Source organism: Phaethon aethereus, assembly GCF_964289735.1.
Source record: "Phaethon aethereus genome assembly, chromosome: Z".
Classification (NCBI taxonomy): domain Eukaryota; kingdom Metazoa; phylum Chordata; class Aves; order Phaethontiformes; family Phaethontidae; genus Phaethon; species Phaethon aethereus.
This window is the reverse complement of record NC_138577.1, coordinates 54,507,240-54,524,184: the sequence shown is the minus strand read 5'-3', so window position 1 is coordinate 54,524,184 and position 16,945 is coordinate 54,507,240. Positions and strand designations below refer to the sequence as shown.

Genomic DNA, 16,945 nt, shown 5'->3' with positions numbered 1-16,945 from the left:
GGTGCTATTTAACTGCATATATAGGCTAATTGGTTTTGTGGTCATGAGATTTGGATTATGGTCTATATGTTGCGGGGGTAGGGGGAAGGGTGTTTAACACCATGGCACACTGGTTCTGCTGGAACTGGTTCCCCTTCTGTTCCCCTAGCTTAGAAGAAGCTTCCTAATGTCTCTTACATTTGTAACCTAAGTAGTAACTTCCTAGCTTTTAAAGTGGACAAACTTTATCTGCAAAAATCTTACTCGGATTTCTCTCCAATTTATAAGAGATGTAATATTAAAAAATAGTGTAAATAAATGGAGGCAATAAACAGAACCTAGAAAGAGAACGTAAAATCTGAGTAGATTGTAGAAACTAAATTGCAAGAAATTGATGCAAGCGTAGTAAAATGAAGGGCTTGAAATAACAATGTTTTAAGTCACATGGGAAGAAAAGTGATCGAGACTTGTACAAAGATTCTGATCATAAGAAGTCTTTCAGGGAAGATTGATGAAGTCATCCTTACAAGGAATAAAATTTTCATACTGCTTCTACAAAGGTTATTCTCTGCTGCTTCATTATTTTGCTATAAAAAAAGTTTCTTCCTAAAATATTTGTCAGTAAAGCATTTTCACCCTTAACTTCTTTTCTAGAAATGTACTACAAGGTTATTACAGACTGGCATTTACAACTGTAACTTCTGTTAATTATAAAACTAACTTAAACCTGGGCATAGGAGGGGTAGCTTAATATATGTGTCATTAGTTTATTTCATCTATGAATAAAGGCCTTTTCTACCCTTTTTTTTTGTCAACCACAAATATGCTTCAGGAAGTTCTTTCCGTTTGTTCTACTCCTATGACAGGTACTTTACTCTCATCTTGGGCACCTGCAATTATTTAATTTATGTTTTTAGGTAAGGCTGATCAATGAAACCTGATGTAGCATAGAGAGTCAGTTGGCTGTTTGAGAGACCTAGCAGTCTTTGTCAGTCTGATCTGGAAGAAAAACTTTAAAATTTATCGTTAGTTCAACCCTAGGAATATGAACAAAACTTCATCAGTCACTTGTATATATGTTTTTGAAAGCATGTGCTACCTAGTAAGACAGCTCAGTTTTACAACTTCAGGTGACAGTAACTTAAAAATAGGATACTTCTGTGTATGTTTCTTGCCTTCTTTCAGCCCCTTTCCTGATAATCTATGTGAGGTTGCAAGGATGAGAGAGGCAAGTAATCAATGCAAATGATGCAGAAGCTCACCCTGACACATTGTGCTTGAAAGGCACCATGCTAGGTTTGGTCCATGGACTAAAAATTTAAGGTTTTTCAAGATAGCATCAAATTCTTAAACACTGGCTGTCTTCAAGCAGTTTAGGCTGCTTGTTTCATTACTTTTTTCATTACTTCTGTACTTGCACTGCTTCTTGTAAGGCTTGTCCTCCATTGGTTCAGGTGGTTCCTGCTCTAGTAATTCCTATAACATGCAACTCAAACCATGGGTTACAACAATTTAAAGGTATTTCCATTACAATCTCTACCCGTGGGCCCTTTGGGCCAGGTTATAGCATTTAATGTTGCAATGAACTCCTCCCCTTGCTCTTAGCCTGGCTAGCAACAAGGGGTTCCTGCTATAGCAATTCCCATAACATGCAACTTAAATCCCAGGTTACAATGATTTAAAGGTATTTCCATTACAATCTCCACCCCTGGGCCCTTTGGACCAGACCATTGGGTTAGACATTACAATGAATTCCTTCCCTTGCCCCTGCTCCCGCTTAGACTTATCCACAGGCTGCAATCCCTTCTGTGAGCCACAGTCTCTCCAGGGGTATTCCTGCTGCTGCATAGATTTAGCCACAGTCATTCTGAGGTGCCCCTGTTCCAAAATGGCCTCATCCAGGGGCCACAATGCCTTCAGAGATATACCTGTTCCAGTGTGGCCTTACCCACAGCCACAGTTCCTTCAAAATTAAACCTGTTCCAGCACAGCCTTACCCATGGCTGGAGTCCCTCCAGGGATGTACCTGCTCTGTCATGGGCTTATCCATGGTCACACACTTTGAGGTGCTCCAGCGTGACCTAATGCACAGCCACTGATACTTGAAGGTGTACCTGCTGCCACATGGACTTACTCACAGCACAGATGCTTTAAGGTGTACCTTCTCCAGCATGGACTTATCCCTGTGCCACAATCCCTTCAGAGGCATACCTGCTGTGGCACAGACATAACCATGGCCACAGACGCTTCGAGATAATACCTGCTTTGGCATGGGCTTATCCATGGCCACAGACACTTTGGGGTGTCCTGCTCCCACGTGGACTTATCCACAGGTCACAGTCCCTTCGACTTGAGTTGATGCTGGAGTTCCAGCCTGTCCAGTACAACAGCACAGAAACAGCAGCAATGCCCTGGCCATCTGCCAGTCTAGGCACATTGCCACTACTGTTACCAAAATGTTTCCAGGCACAACAGAGTAAGATGATAAGCTGTACAGCAAGCAGCAAAAGCAAAAAGCAGCCACTAATGAGCACTAGACTCTAATACATGGTGAAGAAAGCAAGCCCCATGGCAAGCACAGGAGCCTGCCAATTAATAGCTAAACAACAATAACAGCTATAAATTAGATCTAGCACATTCCAATCAAATCTGTTGTTATCTTGAACCCTTTCAGCCCCACACTGGGTGCCAAACAGGACTGCCGTGGTTTAAACCCAGATGGCAACTAAACCCCACGCAGCCTCTTGCTCATTCCCTCATGATGATGTAGGAGAGAGAATTGGAAGAGTAAAAGTAAGAGAACTTGTGAAGTGAGATAAAGTTTAACAGGTAAAGCAAAAGCCGTGCACACAAGCAGAGCAAAGTGAGGAATTCATTCATTACTCCCCATGGGCAGGCAGGTGTCAGCTATCTCCAGGAAAGCAGGACTCCATCATGTGTAACAGTTACTTGGGAAGACAAACGCCATAACTCCGAATGTGTGTGTGTGTCCCTTCCTCCTTCTTCCCTCAGTTTATATACTGAGCATGACATGATGTGCTATGGAATATCCTTTTGGCCAGCCTGGGTCAGCTCTCCTGGCTGTGCCCCTCTCAGCTGCCTGTGCACCCCTGCCTGCTCGCTGGCAGGCCAGCACGAGAAGCTGGACAGTGCTTGACTGCTTAGCAACAACTGAAGACGTCAGTATGTTATCAACATCTTTTCACTCCAGACCCAAAACGCAGCCTCCTACTAGCTTCTGTGAAGAAAATTAACTCTAGCCCAGCTGAAACCAGGACATGTTGCCATCCATTTGTATAGTATGCTTTTCTGTATTATTTTGAAAAAATCATTATTTTGCTTTCAGGTCATGAGCATGGTATCGGGATTCGCACCACTGATTTCTGCAGGTATTTTTTCAGCCACCCTGTCTTCTGCATTAGCATCTCTTGTGAGCGCACCTAAAATCTTCCAGGCAAGTACAGAAGCAAAACCGTAATCTTTTAAAGAATAATTTCAATTAACTTTCAAATCAGAATTTTTGGAAGGGGGTTCTGACATACTGCCATCATGATTCATACCAGTTGACATCAGTAGATTGATCTAATATTTACCTGTTGCGTAGAATGGGAAAACAGCGTGTTACTGTTACTAAATGTAGCTAGACTATGACTTGTTCCAGATCTCATGTGTTTCTGATTAGTTTAAAGATCAGCTGTGTAACAAACGTTATAGGAATCTACAAACTCCTTGAGATGGTTTTTTGTTGTAAGTAACAGTGGAGCACATACAAAGATAATAGATGAGTTAATTTCTCAAAGCAATCACAGGAGACAGCATGAAGTAGAACCTGTATCTGAGTAATCTTAATCCTTAGAGAATACATTATCAAAATGATTGTGTACCTGTTCTCACGTAAATAATTTACATCGATTTTGTTGGTGTTCCTGAATGTATTTTGCTTTACCTTATTTTTAACTGTTTAATCTCATTCTTTGCCTTATAAGTTCTCTGTAATTGGGTAAACTTCAGTGTCCTCTAATATCTTTCTTTCCCAAAAGTTCAGTAAGGAGTGAAACATAGAAGAGATTTTGTTGCAGAATAGAAGCACAAGTATTGCTGCAGAGAACTAGTGTATACTTTGGGCAAACTTTCCACTTCTGAGAAAACATCATCTCTAAAGAAAGACTCTGTGATTGTAAGATACCAGTAAAGTAAAATAGTCAATTACTTACAGAAGGGCAAGGTTTGTTCTTATAAATTACTGAAGGCTACAACACTGGAAATGCAAAATGTTAAGATGCAAAGGCAATTGAAAATAGAATTAGTACATAGTGGCTATAAACCTTCTTCTTTCAGGAAGATAATAAGCGGTGGAAGACAGCATTAGTAAGCATTAGTAAGGATACATTTTGAACAAAATACATGCTGACCCTTGAATTTTATTTTTTTCTTAGGCTTTGTGCAAGGACAACATTTATCCAGGATTTCAGATGTTTGCTAAAGGCTATGGGAAGAACAATGAACCACTGAGAGGATATCTTCTAACTTTTTTAATTGCTCTTGGATTCATATTAATTGGTTAGTTTGAAAGTATAATAAATCTCAATATCCTTTTGTCCTTTACAATGCATTCTATTCCATGTTATGACTTGATGACAGCATCATAGAGATCTAATGCACAGCTTAATTCTAAGCCAGCATTTTAAATCTGTTTATTTTGAGGGTTACTTTGGCCTGTCATCTAGATACGACTGTCTAGAACTGCAATAAGTTTGAATCGAACTGTAGCAATACTGCACTTTTCTTAACAACTGCAGGTATCTATCTTTAGGTACTATCAATCAATAAAAATACATCCTTTGCTTGAGGTAGAGAGATGTTATGTGAAAGTTTATTTCAAATTTTTAATAACTACAAACAGCTTCAGCAAATGGCAAACTTGGATGAACAATACTTTTTAAAATGTGTTTTTCCGGTGAGTTACAAACAGTAGACATGAGTGCTTATGCTGCTGTTGTTAAAGGTAAAGATAGTCTAGGTAGAATTATGTGTGTTCTGTGTAGATGGCGAACTAATTGTGCTGTGTCCATCCATGAGTCCTGTATCAGTGCTTTTAAACTTCTTTTCTGAGTTTGCTCTTTCATCCTTCCCCTAAGTCTGCTTAAGGCACAGATATACCCATGATGTCCCTACTGCACCATTCTGACTGGAAGCTTGATTAGAAGAAGTAGAAGTTTGCAGACTAACATGGCACATTCTGCATTTTGATCACTTTTTTTTGGTGATGAGAGTACACATTGCGGTGGGTTGACCTTGTCCAGATGCCAGGTGCCACTAAGCTGCTCTATCACTCTCCTGCTCAGCAGGACAGGGAGGGGAGAAATTAAGATGGAAAAAACCCACATGGGTTAAGATAAAGGCAGTTTAATAAAGCAAAAGGAAATGCTGTGCACAAAAGCAAAGAAAAACAAAAGATTTAGTCTCTACTTCCCATCAGCAGGCGATTTCCAGCCATTTCTGGGAAGCAGGGCTTCAGTACACATAGCAATTGCTCCATAAGACAAATGTTGTTTTAAAAAAAGAGAGAGAGAGAAAAGACTGGCTCCTTCCTTCTCTTCCTTTACCTTAGCTTTTATTGCTAAGCTGATTTCATATGGTATGGAATATCCCTTTGGTCAGTTTCGGTCAGCTGTCTTGGCTATGCCCCCTCCCAGATCTTGCCCACCACCAGACTACTGGTAGGGGGGGAAACGTTGGAGAGACAGCCTTGGTGCTGTGCAAGCTCTGCTCAGCAGTAGCCAGAACACTGGTGTGTTACCAACACCTTTCTAGCTACCAACACATAGCACAGCACTATGAGGGCTGCTATGGGGAAAATTAACTCCATCTCAGTCAAACCCAATACACACATAAAAATGTTTTGTACCATGCTGCTTCAAGGAAAAGAGAGCATCAGGTTCTTCCATCTTTTTCACTAAAGAGGGTGTACACATCACTGTTGTGATAGTATTGTTCTGTAATAATACGCTATACTAGTAATATTGATGCAACTTTTCATTTAAAATGCAGGCAGATGAACATGTTTGTCACATTTGTTCACACTAACTTTGCTGCTGCCCTTCACCATAGCTGATTGTCTCTTAAACCTATTAGTATCCTGTTCTTTGCTGTTTGAGAATTGAGCTAGAGACATACTGCTGATGTATTAATGCTCTGCCTACTGTTTCTGACATTCTTTAGAACCCAGTGTATCGGTGCACTGTTTGATCATGCCATGGTGGGAAAGAAATTTTTTTTTATTTTGATAATAATTTTTTTTTTTATAATAATTATTTTGAGAAAGTATGTAGTGCTTCAAGAGTGGCAGTCCTGCAACACTTTAGTGTGGAAAAAAGTTTGCTTTTCAAACTGAAAGTCAAACTTCCTGGCTATTAGAAGATAACTTCGTAAATACGAGACCATTAAGATAATAGCTCTGTTGAACAGAGAAGGAGAAACTGTTTCTCCTTGGAGTACATCAGAAAATAAAGTTGTTTGTAGCAGATTTTTTTACTCTGGAATCTACAAAGCCATTGGGTGATATCTTTCATAACAGCCTGCTTTGTTTTTTGTTTTACAGCTGAACTGAATGTCATTGCTCCAATTATTTCTAACTTCTTCTTGGCCTCATACGCATTGATTAACTTCTCTGTATTCCATGCATCTCTTGCAAAATCTCCAGGTAGGAACTACATTTTGGAAGTGGGAGTTTAGCCTGCAATTTCTTTATGCATAAATACAGTTTAAAAGGTATTAATATAAATGAATGTTTAATTCAATTTATTTACTAAATATCTATTTGACTGTCAAGGCACATCTGAATTCCAAGTACACACCCTGTTACACCTGTGTCCTCTGAAATTTTCAGGACTGAGTGATTCAGTAGAGCTTGGGAGCTACTAATTTTGTTATCTTTGAGGGAATACAATATAATTCAGAGTTTATTGAGAAATTCTTGAAGAAAGCTTTCTTGCTAATTCAGTATCTGGAGTTCAAGAACCACCCTTGTGTCTTCTTTGGATTTCTCTGTTAATAAGTTTCATCTTCCAGTGTATAAGAAACAGGTTGCATTGCACATTTTTAGAGCCTTTTGTGTGGGAGGCTAATTAGATTACAGGCATAAGTAAAAACTCAGAACTTGCAGAACAGATGTATATCATACCCAGACCACTATGCATTTGTACTGAAATAATGCTCTTAAAAGCTTTCTTACATTGCTGAATTGGTAGGTGCCATTATTTTGCATGTGCATAACTACGTTTAAGCAACTGTTCTTTGTCTAATACACTTGTTAATCTTGACTGTGTTCATGGAGGTGTGCGTGTGTATCTACTTGATTTTGGATAAACTTGTGACAAACAAGGATGTAAAACTGTGACAGTCTGGTGTTTTTGACATATTCAAGTTCTACTTGCATATATCTATTCTTTTCATGTGGTGAAAATTTCTGGCCATGTGAAAACAGTAAAAATACACGACTAGAAACAGTGGTATGTGAGAGAGTGAGTCACAATCTGATGATTCAGGTTATACTACCTTTGAAAGCAAAATCAATTGTCAGGCAAGCTATTGCCAAAAGTTCCTGTAGCCTGATTCAGTAGACATACTGGCACAAGCATCTTCAAACTTTCCTTTTGAGATATGCTTTTAGAGAGTAAAATTAGGAACATTTACGTATCTGTGTAAGAAAGATGCAGATTAATTTGAAAAGTGTTGGAAAATTGAAAGCATAAATGTGCCAAAGTCTTTATTTTGTACCTTATTGAAACTGTCACACATTCACACCAGATGTGATGCAGAACACTAGGGAAGGAAAAGAGGAATAGCGCCTTCCTTCTCTTGGAGTAATGATTAAATTAATTTTCCCACTCCTTTCTCTTCTATCCTCCTGATTATATTTTGACTAGGTTGGCGCCCTGCTTTCAAATACTACAATATGTGGATTTCTCTTGTTGGAGCTATTCTGTGCTGCATTGTGATGTTTGTCATTAATTGGTGGGCAGCACTTCTAACATATGTCATAGTCCTTGGACTCTACATTTATGTCACTTACAAGAAACCAGGTATGTATAGGGGCTTCTTCTGGTTGTGGTGGGGGGAAGAGGGATGTAGAAGAAGGGAAAAAGTGATGGCCTTCAGGAAAAGAAAAAATAAAACTTAATTCTGTTTGGCAAACTAGTTCAAACTTCTGTTTCAGGTTTTTTAGTTGTAATGAAATGCACTTATGTCTGTGTAGTCACTGCTGTTGTTCCATCTCCTCTGAGATTATCAAGATACATGCCTTGCATTTAGACATAAACATTTGAATTAAAATCTGAGGCAGAGGTGCATATGGAAAGAGCTTGGGTTGCAACCACTAGGAAGGCATGTTATGTTTTGATAGGAAGTGAAAGAGGATGCTCCCTTACTCTTCCAAATTGAAAAGGTATTTGAGCGGTGGTTGTTTTTTTCTGCAAACGATTCCTATAGCTACGAACAATGCATACACTTTGTTTCTTCTTCTAAGAGTACTGTATGATCATTGTGAACCTCATGAGGTTGAACAAGGCCAAGTGCAGGGTCCTCCACCTGCATCGGGGCAACTCCTAGTATCAGTACAGGTTGTGGGATGAAGGGATTGAGAGCAACCCTGCCAGGAAGGACTTGGATGTACTGGGGGATGAAAAGCTGGACATGAGCCAGCAATGTGCACTCGCAGCACAGAAGGCCAACCGTGTCCTGGGCTGCATCCAAAGCAGCATGGCCAGCAGGTTGATGGAGGTGATTCTGCCCCTCTACTCCCCTCTGGTGAGACCCCACCTGCCGTACTGCATCCAGCTCTGGAGCCCTCAGCACAGGAGAGACATGGGCCTGTTGGAGTGAGTCCAGAGGAGGGCCACCAAAATGATCAGAGGGATGGAACACCTCTCCTGTGAGGATAGGCTGAGAGGGTCGGGGTTGTTCAGCCTGGAGGAAAGAAGGCTCTGGGGAGACCTTCCAGTACTTGAAAGGGGCTTATAAGGAAGATGAGGACAGACTTTTTAGCAGGACCTGTTGTGATAGGAGAAGGGGTAATGGTTTTAGACTAAAAGAGGGTAGATTCAGACTGGATATAAGGAAGAAATTTTTCAGGATGAAGGTGGTGAAATCCTGGCACAGGTTGCCCGGAGAGGAGTTAGATGCCCCATCCCTGGAAATGAATACTGGAAATGGTCTGAGCACCCTGATCTAGTTGAACATGTCCCTGCTCATTGCAGGTGGGGTTGGGCTAGATGATCTTTAAAGGTCCCTTCCAACCCAAACAACTCTATGATTCTGTAAGTGCAAGATAGAGCAATACTGAATACTGAATCAAAAAGTGTTGCTGAAGTTGAAAATAAGGAAAGTCCTGCATCCTGGGTTATAAAAAATATGAAGTACTTAGATGATAAATTCATTGTAGCTATCAAAAGATGTATATGGGAACAAATAGAGAGGATACTGGGATATTTAATTTCCATATAAAAATAATAATGTAAAAGGAACTGTTTAGTCTAACAGTTTTTCACTGAAAGTATTTGACCTTGTTTATGCAGTGTTTTGAGATTACTTTTTCCTTTACCGTGATATAAAATAACTAAGCATGGCAGTTTTTACTGAAGTGGTTTTTTTGACTGTGAAGTAATCACAATCTTGAAATGTTGGGGGAAAAAAACCCCTCAATTCTTTCATCCTATAATTGTAAGGTATCAAACTCTAACTTGTTTGCTAAAACTTCTACAGAAACCTTATCTTTAAATAGAATTGCCTATTTAGCTGCAGGGTTTGGTGACTAGTATTGTGTAGAATGTACCAAGATGTAGCTTAAATCTTCTATGTTTTCACTTGGTATTTGACATTCATTTTGTGATGATGTAGTTTTACAATGAACAGCTTTAAATAAAATACTGGAACTTCAAATTTTCCAACAGATGTGAACTGGGGATCCTCAACACAAGCTTTGACTTACTTGAATGCACTACAGCATTCTATTCGGCTCTCAGGAGTGGAAGATCACGTGAAAAACTTCAGGTAACAGTTAATATTAAAGACATAGGAAATTACTTTTATATATTGAGTAGAGGACTGTCATGATGTTTGCTGTCATGGTTTCCACTGAATGCCTGTTCATCTCCTGTGGGTTATAACAACTTTGAATTTCACCACTATGGACATCCTCTGGACATATTTACGTTACCATTTTATTTCTGATTAAGAGTGTACTTTAGAAGCAAATCTATGGATGATGCCTGCTTATTGTCAGATGCCTCATGGTTTGCATCATGTATTATGAATTGCGTTCCTCTTTGATGAAACTGAATTTGAAGATATGTTCCAAACTGCTAATGAGCATTCAGTCCATGTGCTTGGGATAAAACTGATCTAACCTAAAATCCCCAAGATGTGTATAATGTGGATGTTGTTCTCAACACCAGCTATTTCACATTAGATGAACTCTGCCATTGCACTTCAGTAATAGGAAACGGGCTGCATGTGTGTTTTTCACACAACGGAAGATGAGAACTGACTTATTGTCTGGCTAACCAGGAAGGTCCTACTCAAGGAGGCAGTCTTCTGTCCTATAGTATTTATGCCACTTTCCTGGAATAAGCTATTGTAGAAGAAAGATGCTTCAAAAAATTTTACCAGAAAGTATTGACTTAAACTAATTCCTCCAAAGAAATATAATCGTAGATTGAACGTGACTTTACCATGTGGTATTTTCCAATCTTTGACTCGACTGCCTCACCATAGATCTGGCTGCAAAGTTAGATGCAAATTTAATGTTGCATCAGATTGCTCTGGGCCATATCCAGCCAAGTTTTGAATATTTCCAAGAATGGAGGTTCTGTTGACTTGTCTCCTTTCAAACAGACCAGTCACCTCCTACATGCTGCCTATGCCAAGCACAGGATTTATAGTGCTGACACTTAGTCTAGAAAGCCTCTCTCATCCCTTGCAGCTGTGAGTACTCTGTTATGCTCAGTGTATTAGCAAAAGAATCTAGCTACTAAGATCTTATGTTGTGTACGAAGGGAGACTGCGTGCTTAGGACAGAGTTTAATTAGGGGTGAGTTCAAGGAGGAGATTCTTGATACAGATGTCATTGTCTGAGGCTAAGTCCAGAATGCAGAACATGGCAGCAACACAGTTTTTCTAAGAAAAGATCTATAGTATTTCCTGTCAGTTGGAAAAATACTGCAATTCTGACCCCTAGCTTCTCTTGGAAGTGACTAAATTTTCTTGCAGAAGTACAGGATAGGTGCTTACAATGTCTGTGTTGCATACATACAGACAGTTGAAATTAGATGTGTCAACCAGTCGTGATAAGTACCAGCACAACCTCAAAGAACATGACAGTAAAACTAAATTACAAATGTATGAGTATTGATATGTAAATATGAGTAAATATGAGTATTGATGGGCTTTCCACTTCCAAACTGAAGAGAGTTGGCTGTTGTAGGTATAAACCACAAAACTTGAAGTTTAATTATGAAACAGCTCTTCTTTCTGAATTCCTAAGTCCTTATGTGACATTAAAATCCCTGATTTATTTACAAATATTGTATTACCTATTCCATCAAGCTGCATTGTTAACTGGAAAAAACAGTCTACATTCAGAAACTTTTTTGTGGCTTAGGTGTCAAGACCAGCGATTTTTAAACTTGCCCTAATGCAAATCTAAAGACTGGCATTAAATAATTCACAATATCTAACTGTGATTAGTGCTGCAACCTCACTTCTGTGTGCTGTGAGTCTATTTTGGGTTGCAGACTTTGATGTAGAAACAAGCTTCATAAGAAAATTCTTGCCAGGTGTAACTTTCTGCTTCTGCTGATAGAGTAAATGAATACTTTGATGGTCAGTATGTATTTAGGATTGCATTGGAAGTACTTCAGCTATTTTGTTTGGGAAGCTAGTATATAGCTTTCTGAGTTTTAAACTTCTTTAATTGTTATCCCAAGAAGATCTAGACCTTAATGTAAGCCAGTTTTAAGCACAGTATCTTTAGGACAACTGTTTTTGGTCTGATACTGGTTTCTGACATATAGCAAAAATGTTTTGAGTTCTAGAGATATACTCTAAACCAGAGCAGTTCAATATTTATTTATTTATAGTATAAGTTTGCAGATGACACCAAGTTGAGCAGGAGTGTTGATGTCAGTCACAGGTGGTGTTCCCCAGGGCTCAGTATTTGGGCCAGTTCTGTTTAATATTTTTTATCAATGATCTGGACAAGGGGATCAAGTGCATCCTCAGTCATTTTGCAGGTGACACCAAGTTGGGTGGGAGTGCTCATCTGCTCGAGGGTAGGAAGGCCATCTGGACAGGCTGGATCGATGGGCTGAGGCCAACGGTATGAGCTTCAACAAGGCTAAGTTCCGGGTCCTGCACTGGTGTCACAACAACCCCATGCAACACTACAGGCCTGGGGAAGAGTGGCTGGAGAGCTGACTGGTGGAAAAGGAACTGGAGGTCTTGGTTGACAGCTGGCTGAATATGAGCTGGCAGCGTGCCTTGGTCACCAAGAAGGCCAGTAGCTTTTATCAGAAATAGTTTGGCCAGCAGGACTAAGGAAGTGATTATCCCCTTGTACTTGGCACTGGAGAAGCCGCACCTCAAACACTGTGTTCAGTTTTGGGCCCCTCACGACCAGAAAGACATTGAGGTGCTTGGAGTGCATTCAGAGAAGGGCAACCGAAGCTTGTGAGAAGGGTCTAGAGCACATGTCTTATGAGGAATGGCTGAGGGAACTGGGGTTGTTTCACCTGGAGAAAAGGAGGCTCAGGGGAGACCTTATCGCTCTCTACAACTACATGAAAGGAGGTGGGTGTTGGTCTCTTTTCCCAAGTAGCAAGTGATAGGACGAGAGGAAATGGCCTCAAATTGCATCAGGGGAGGTTTAGACTGGATATTAACAAAAAATTCTTTACCAAAAGGGTTATCAAGCACTGGAACAGGCTACCCAGGGAAGTGGTTGAGTCACCATCCCTGGAGGTTATTTAAAAGACATGTAGATGTGGTCCTTAGGGGCATGGTTTAGTGGTGGACTTAGCAGTGCTAGGTTTATGGCTGGACTCTATCTTAAAGGGCTTTTTCAACCTAAATGATTCTATGATTCTATTCTATTATTCTAATAAGGAGAATGAAGTGGAGCTGCTATAGAGACTGAGACAGATGACTTCATGTGATTCTTATGATAGGAAAAATTACCTCCTGAATTGAGTTCTGAAGTTTGGACACTTCCATCTTTTAATACTCATTAGGAAGTTGTCTAGAATAACTTAGTTGCAGTTGTTTGGTTCCACCTTCCGAATGATAGTAGTTTTAAAAAAGCGTATGATTACAAATTTTCTGTTGGGACAGAAGTATCTAAGCTAGAAAATGCAAAGGGATGTGACTTACAAATGGGGGAAGAAATTCTTCCCTCTGACCTAATCTTGTCTAAAATCTGTTTCTAATCTTTTTAAATGTGTGGATTTTCAGATTTACTCAGATTTAAGTTTGTAACCAATTAATCATAGGTCTGCTGACAGTTGTGGAAAAATTGTTCTTTACTTAATGTAACATAGTCTTGTAAAAGTACATGAGGTTACCACCTGTCCAGTGACAGTTACGTTCTTAGAGCAAATATTTGTAGGAAACTTCTGTTAATACAAAAGCCCCACAACTACAGATGAAATTAATTCCAACCTTTGTTTTTCTTCCTCATGTATTCACATTGTAGACCTCAGTGCTTAATTATGACTGGTGCCCCAAATGCACGCCCAGCTTTGCTTCACCTTGTCCATGCTTTCACCAAGAACGTAGGCTTGATGATCTGTGGTCATGTACATATGGTAAGTGTATTCTATCTTTACTTGGTTTTTGTTTTGTTTTGTGTTTTAACCTATTTGCTTTTTGTTTGTGATTCCTGTTTGTGTGGGATTTTGGGGGTTTTTTTATTTATTTTTTTAAATGAAAGCATCATTAGACATTGAGAAGTGCAAAAAGAGAGATTTACTGGTAGGACCCACTTGTGTATGGGTCATCAATATTTCATTTAGGTGTACTACAGGAGAAACTTTGCAAAATTAGTACCTTTGATCACTAGATGTTTAAATGCTGAGAAGTTTTGTAGGAGTAAAGTGAACATTGGATTACAGCCTGGGTCTCTTATCTGTGCTTGTGTCATACAGCCTCATGTACTCCCTCATGTTTTGGACAGAGCAATTGGTCAAAATGATGCGCAGTGTACAGCTAGATTTCCTCTGTGTTACCGTTTCAGGGAGATTGATTGCTGCATAGATTTCTTACAAAGCCTGGTCTAAAATCAACTTTCTTGAGCAGTAATTTCAATATCAATTTAGCTAATAGTTAAAAATTGCTCTTAACCTTTCATGTAATTTTTTTATTCCTTCAGTTATCAAATTCATTTCATTGGCAGGTGAAACAGTAATGTGGACAGGTATTCACTTTCTTGTTCCCTTTCTGCCTAGCCCCTAGTATTTCACTAACTTTCCCTGGTTTTTTTTGTCAGGCTATGAGGTGTGGGTTTTTTGGGGGCTGGGGGTGTGTAGGGCTGTTATGCAGGGACATATAAAAAAAAAAAAAAGTAGTACCTTCTATGGCAGACCTGTAGAGGTGGTGGGGTGGGGAGAAAGAAGCAAGCTTCTGGTAACTATTCTTTAAAATCACGCTTGTCATGAGCTGTCTTAACTGTGATACAAGGTGGCTGTTATACTATGATCTGTATCAGAACTTCAGTTAGCTACAGAGAGGCTGTTGCATCTCTAATAAACGTTGGAAGTATGTTTTAGCGTATCAGGATTGTGTAGTTCAGCTTCATATTTTAAGGCCAAACTTTTTCTGTCACATCATTAAGAACATTTAAGCAAGTGTAACTTTACAGAAAAGAATTGATTATTCTTAAGGATGTTTAAATTTACCACACTTAACTAAATATGACCTGCTTCTGATCTAATGAACAGCTAAGAGCAATCAAGTTTATGCACTCCACAGAACGTACATTTTGTGAAGCAAATATTGGCCAGTTTTGTCTTCAGAAACTTTAATTGTTTTAATTCCTGTCTATGCAAACGTGAAATTTCAGTGAGTGCAAAGGACAGAAACTGAGTAATAACTAGAGAGGTAAGATATCGTAGATGGAATTACGCCTTTCAAAAGTAGGGCTGTAACTGAAAAGAATAAGGTAGTGTCATCCTTCTTGCAGGAAAGTGATTCTGATTAGAGATTTTCTGGAAGGATATCCTCTCTCTTTTTAAAGTTGCTTTTCTACAAGAAGGATGACACTACTAACTGACCATTTGGTCAGAGTCTGTATCCTTCTGCAAAAACTGGGACACTTGGTTCTTGATTATACCTCATCCTGTATTCTGCATTTTGATGTCTAGGAGGAACGCAATGATTCGTCCTCATGGAAGTAATAAAAAGAAAGTATTTAAAGAGCAGATGACTTTGACTGCAACATAAAGCTTCAGAAGTAACACTATTGTGACAAAGGCTTTCTGATTAGGATTATGTACAGAGGCACACTTGTATGGCTTGAAACAAATACTCCATAAAGCCTAATACTAAGTCATCCTGTATCTGTGTATGTTTTATTACAAAGTCCTTTCCTTTTAGAACTTCGTTATGCTTGTGCCACCTGCTGGGGAAGTTAAAGCTTGAGTAACCCTCTTCCTAAAAATAAGAATCTGGTCCGCTCTTTGCTGCTGCTAAGATTTTATTTCCTTATTTTGAAAGGGTCCTCGGAGGCAAGCCATGAAGGAACTGGCAACTGATTTGGCTAAATATCAGCGATGGCTAATTAAAAACAAGATGAAGGCTTTCTATGCACCAGTGCATGCAGAGGACTTGAGGGATGGAGGACAATACTTAATGCAGGTACACCTCTCTCAATTTTTTTTTTTTAATGAAAGTGGTGAAGATGAACATCAAAATTGGAAGTGTGTTTATACTTTGAAGTATTTTAACTTTGTAAAGTTATCTTAAAACTTTGGTGAAAAATAGTTTGTTTTCTGCTCAAGAAAATAATCAAACCTTTAATTGTTTTTTAAAACCATGTTATTGAAACATTTTTTGTTTTTAGGCTGCTGGTCTGGGTAGAATGAGACCTAACACCCTTGTTGTTGGATTTAAGAAAAACTGGAGACAAGGTGACATGAGAGATGTTGAAACCTATATAAATTTATTCCAGTAAGTAGAAAATGCGGAGCTGTAGCTCTTACGTTCCATTTCAGTAGGTTTGGTAATAAGAAGATCTTGGTTCTAGACTCAGATTTTCCATATTGCTTATCCAACAGTCTGCAATATTTTTTTTCTGATACAGAAATTAATAAGCAAGTCGTCATAGTTTAAAAAGATCAGACTTGTATATAATTCTCTCTGTATCTAGAAAGACTTGCGACAGTGGTCTAAGAGTTAACCATCTTTAGAGATGGAACTAGTGTCTTACATGCCAGCCTGCTGAATTCTTTAAAGCATAGTTTCCTTTGAAAGGTTCTTCCTAACCTTCTCCTGTACAGATTAAGTGTAGTAGAGAATGAATCGGTGCTTGTGCTGAAGTTGTATCTTCGTTAAACCTTGCTTTCATATACAAGAAGTATTTTACTTGCAAGATACACAGCACTGTCACCCAAAAGCCAAAAAGGAGATGGGAAAGGAAACCCTAGTGTAATTTAACACCACTGAAAGGCAGACCAGTTCTGGCTGAAAAATTTAATAGAATAACTTGTGCTACAAACACTTAAGAAACCTGAAACTTGCTTCTTGCACTTAATACAGAGGGTTTTTTGTTTTCCTTATGTGCTGCTTAGTCCACTTCATTTCTGCTTTACACTTCTCATTTACTTTGCATTTGAAAGAAAGAGAAGATGGGAGATTATAGGCAGAGATTAGAAAAGGGAAAAATTCATACCATCCCACTCTCCCTGTTCTTTAAGAG

The 16,945-nt window shown here is 39.1% G+C and overlaps 1 protein-coding gene across 1 annotated transcript in view; it reads left to right on the top strand.

Annotated features, from left to right (window-relative positions):
- The window catches only part of SLC12A2 (solute carrier family 12 member 2), a gene marked incomplete at both ends in the record, with an annotated part of 68,506 nt that overhangs the window by 38,773 nt on the left and 12,788 nt on the right, over positions 1 to 16,945 (top strand). Inside the window, 8 exons of the mRNA XM_082013372.1 lie at positions 3,326 to 3,433; positions 4,416 to 4,539; positions 6,581 to 6,682; positions 7,908 to 8,063; positions 9,930 to 10,029; positions 13,727 to 13,838; positions 15,745 to 15,885; positions 16,091 to 16,197. Coding sequence (XP_081869498.1) covers positions 3,326 to 3,433; positions 4,416 to 4,539; positions 6,581 to 6,682; positions 7,908 to 8,063; positions 9,930 to 10,029; positions 13,727 to 13,838; positions 15,745 to 15,885; positions 16,091 to 16,197 — 950 coding nt within the window. The remainder of the gene's footprint in view (positions 1 to 3,325; positions 3,434 to 4,415; positions 4,540 to 6,580; positions 6,683 to 7,907; positions 8,064 to 9,929; positions 10,030 to 13,726; positions 13,839 to 15,744; positions 15,886 to 16,090; positions 16,198 to 16,945) is intronic.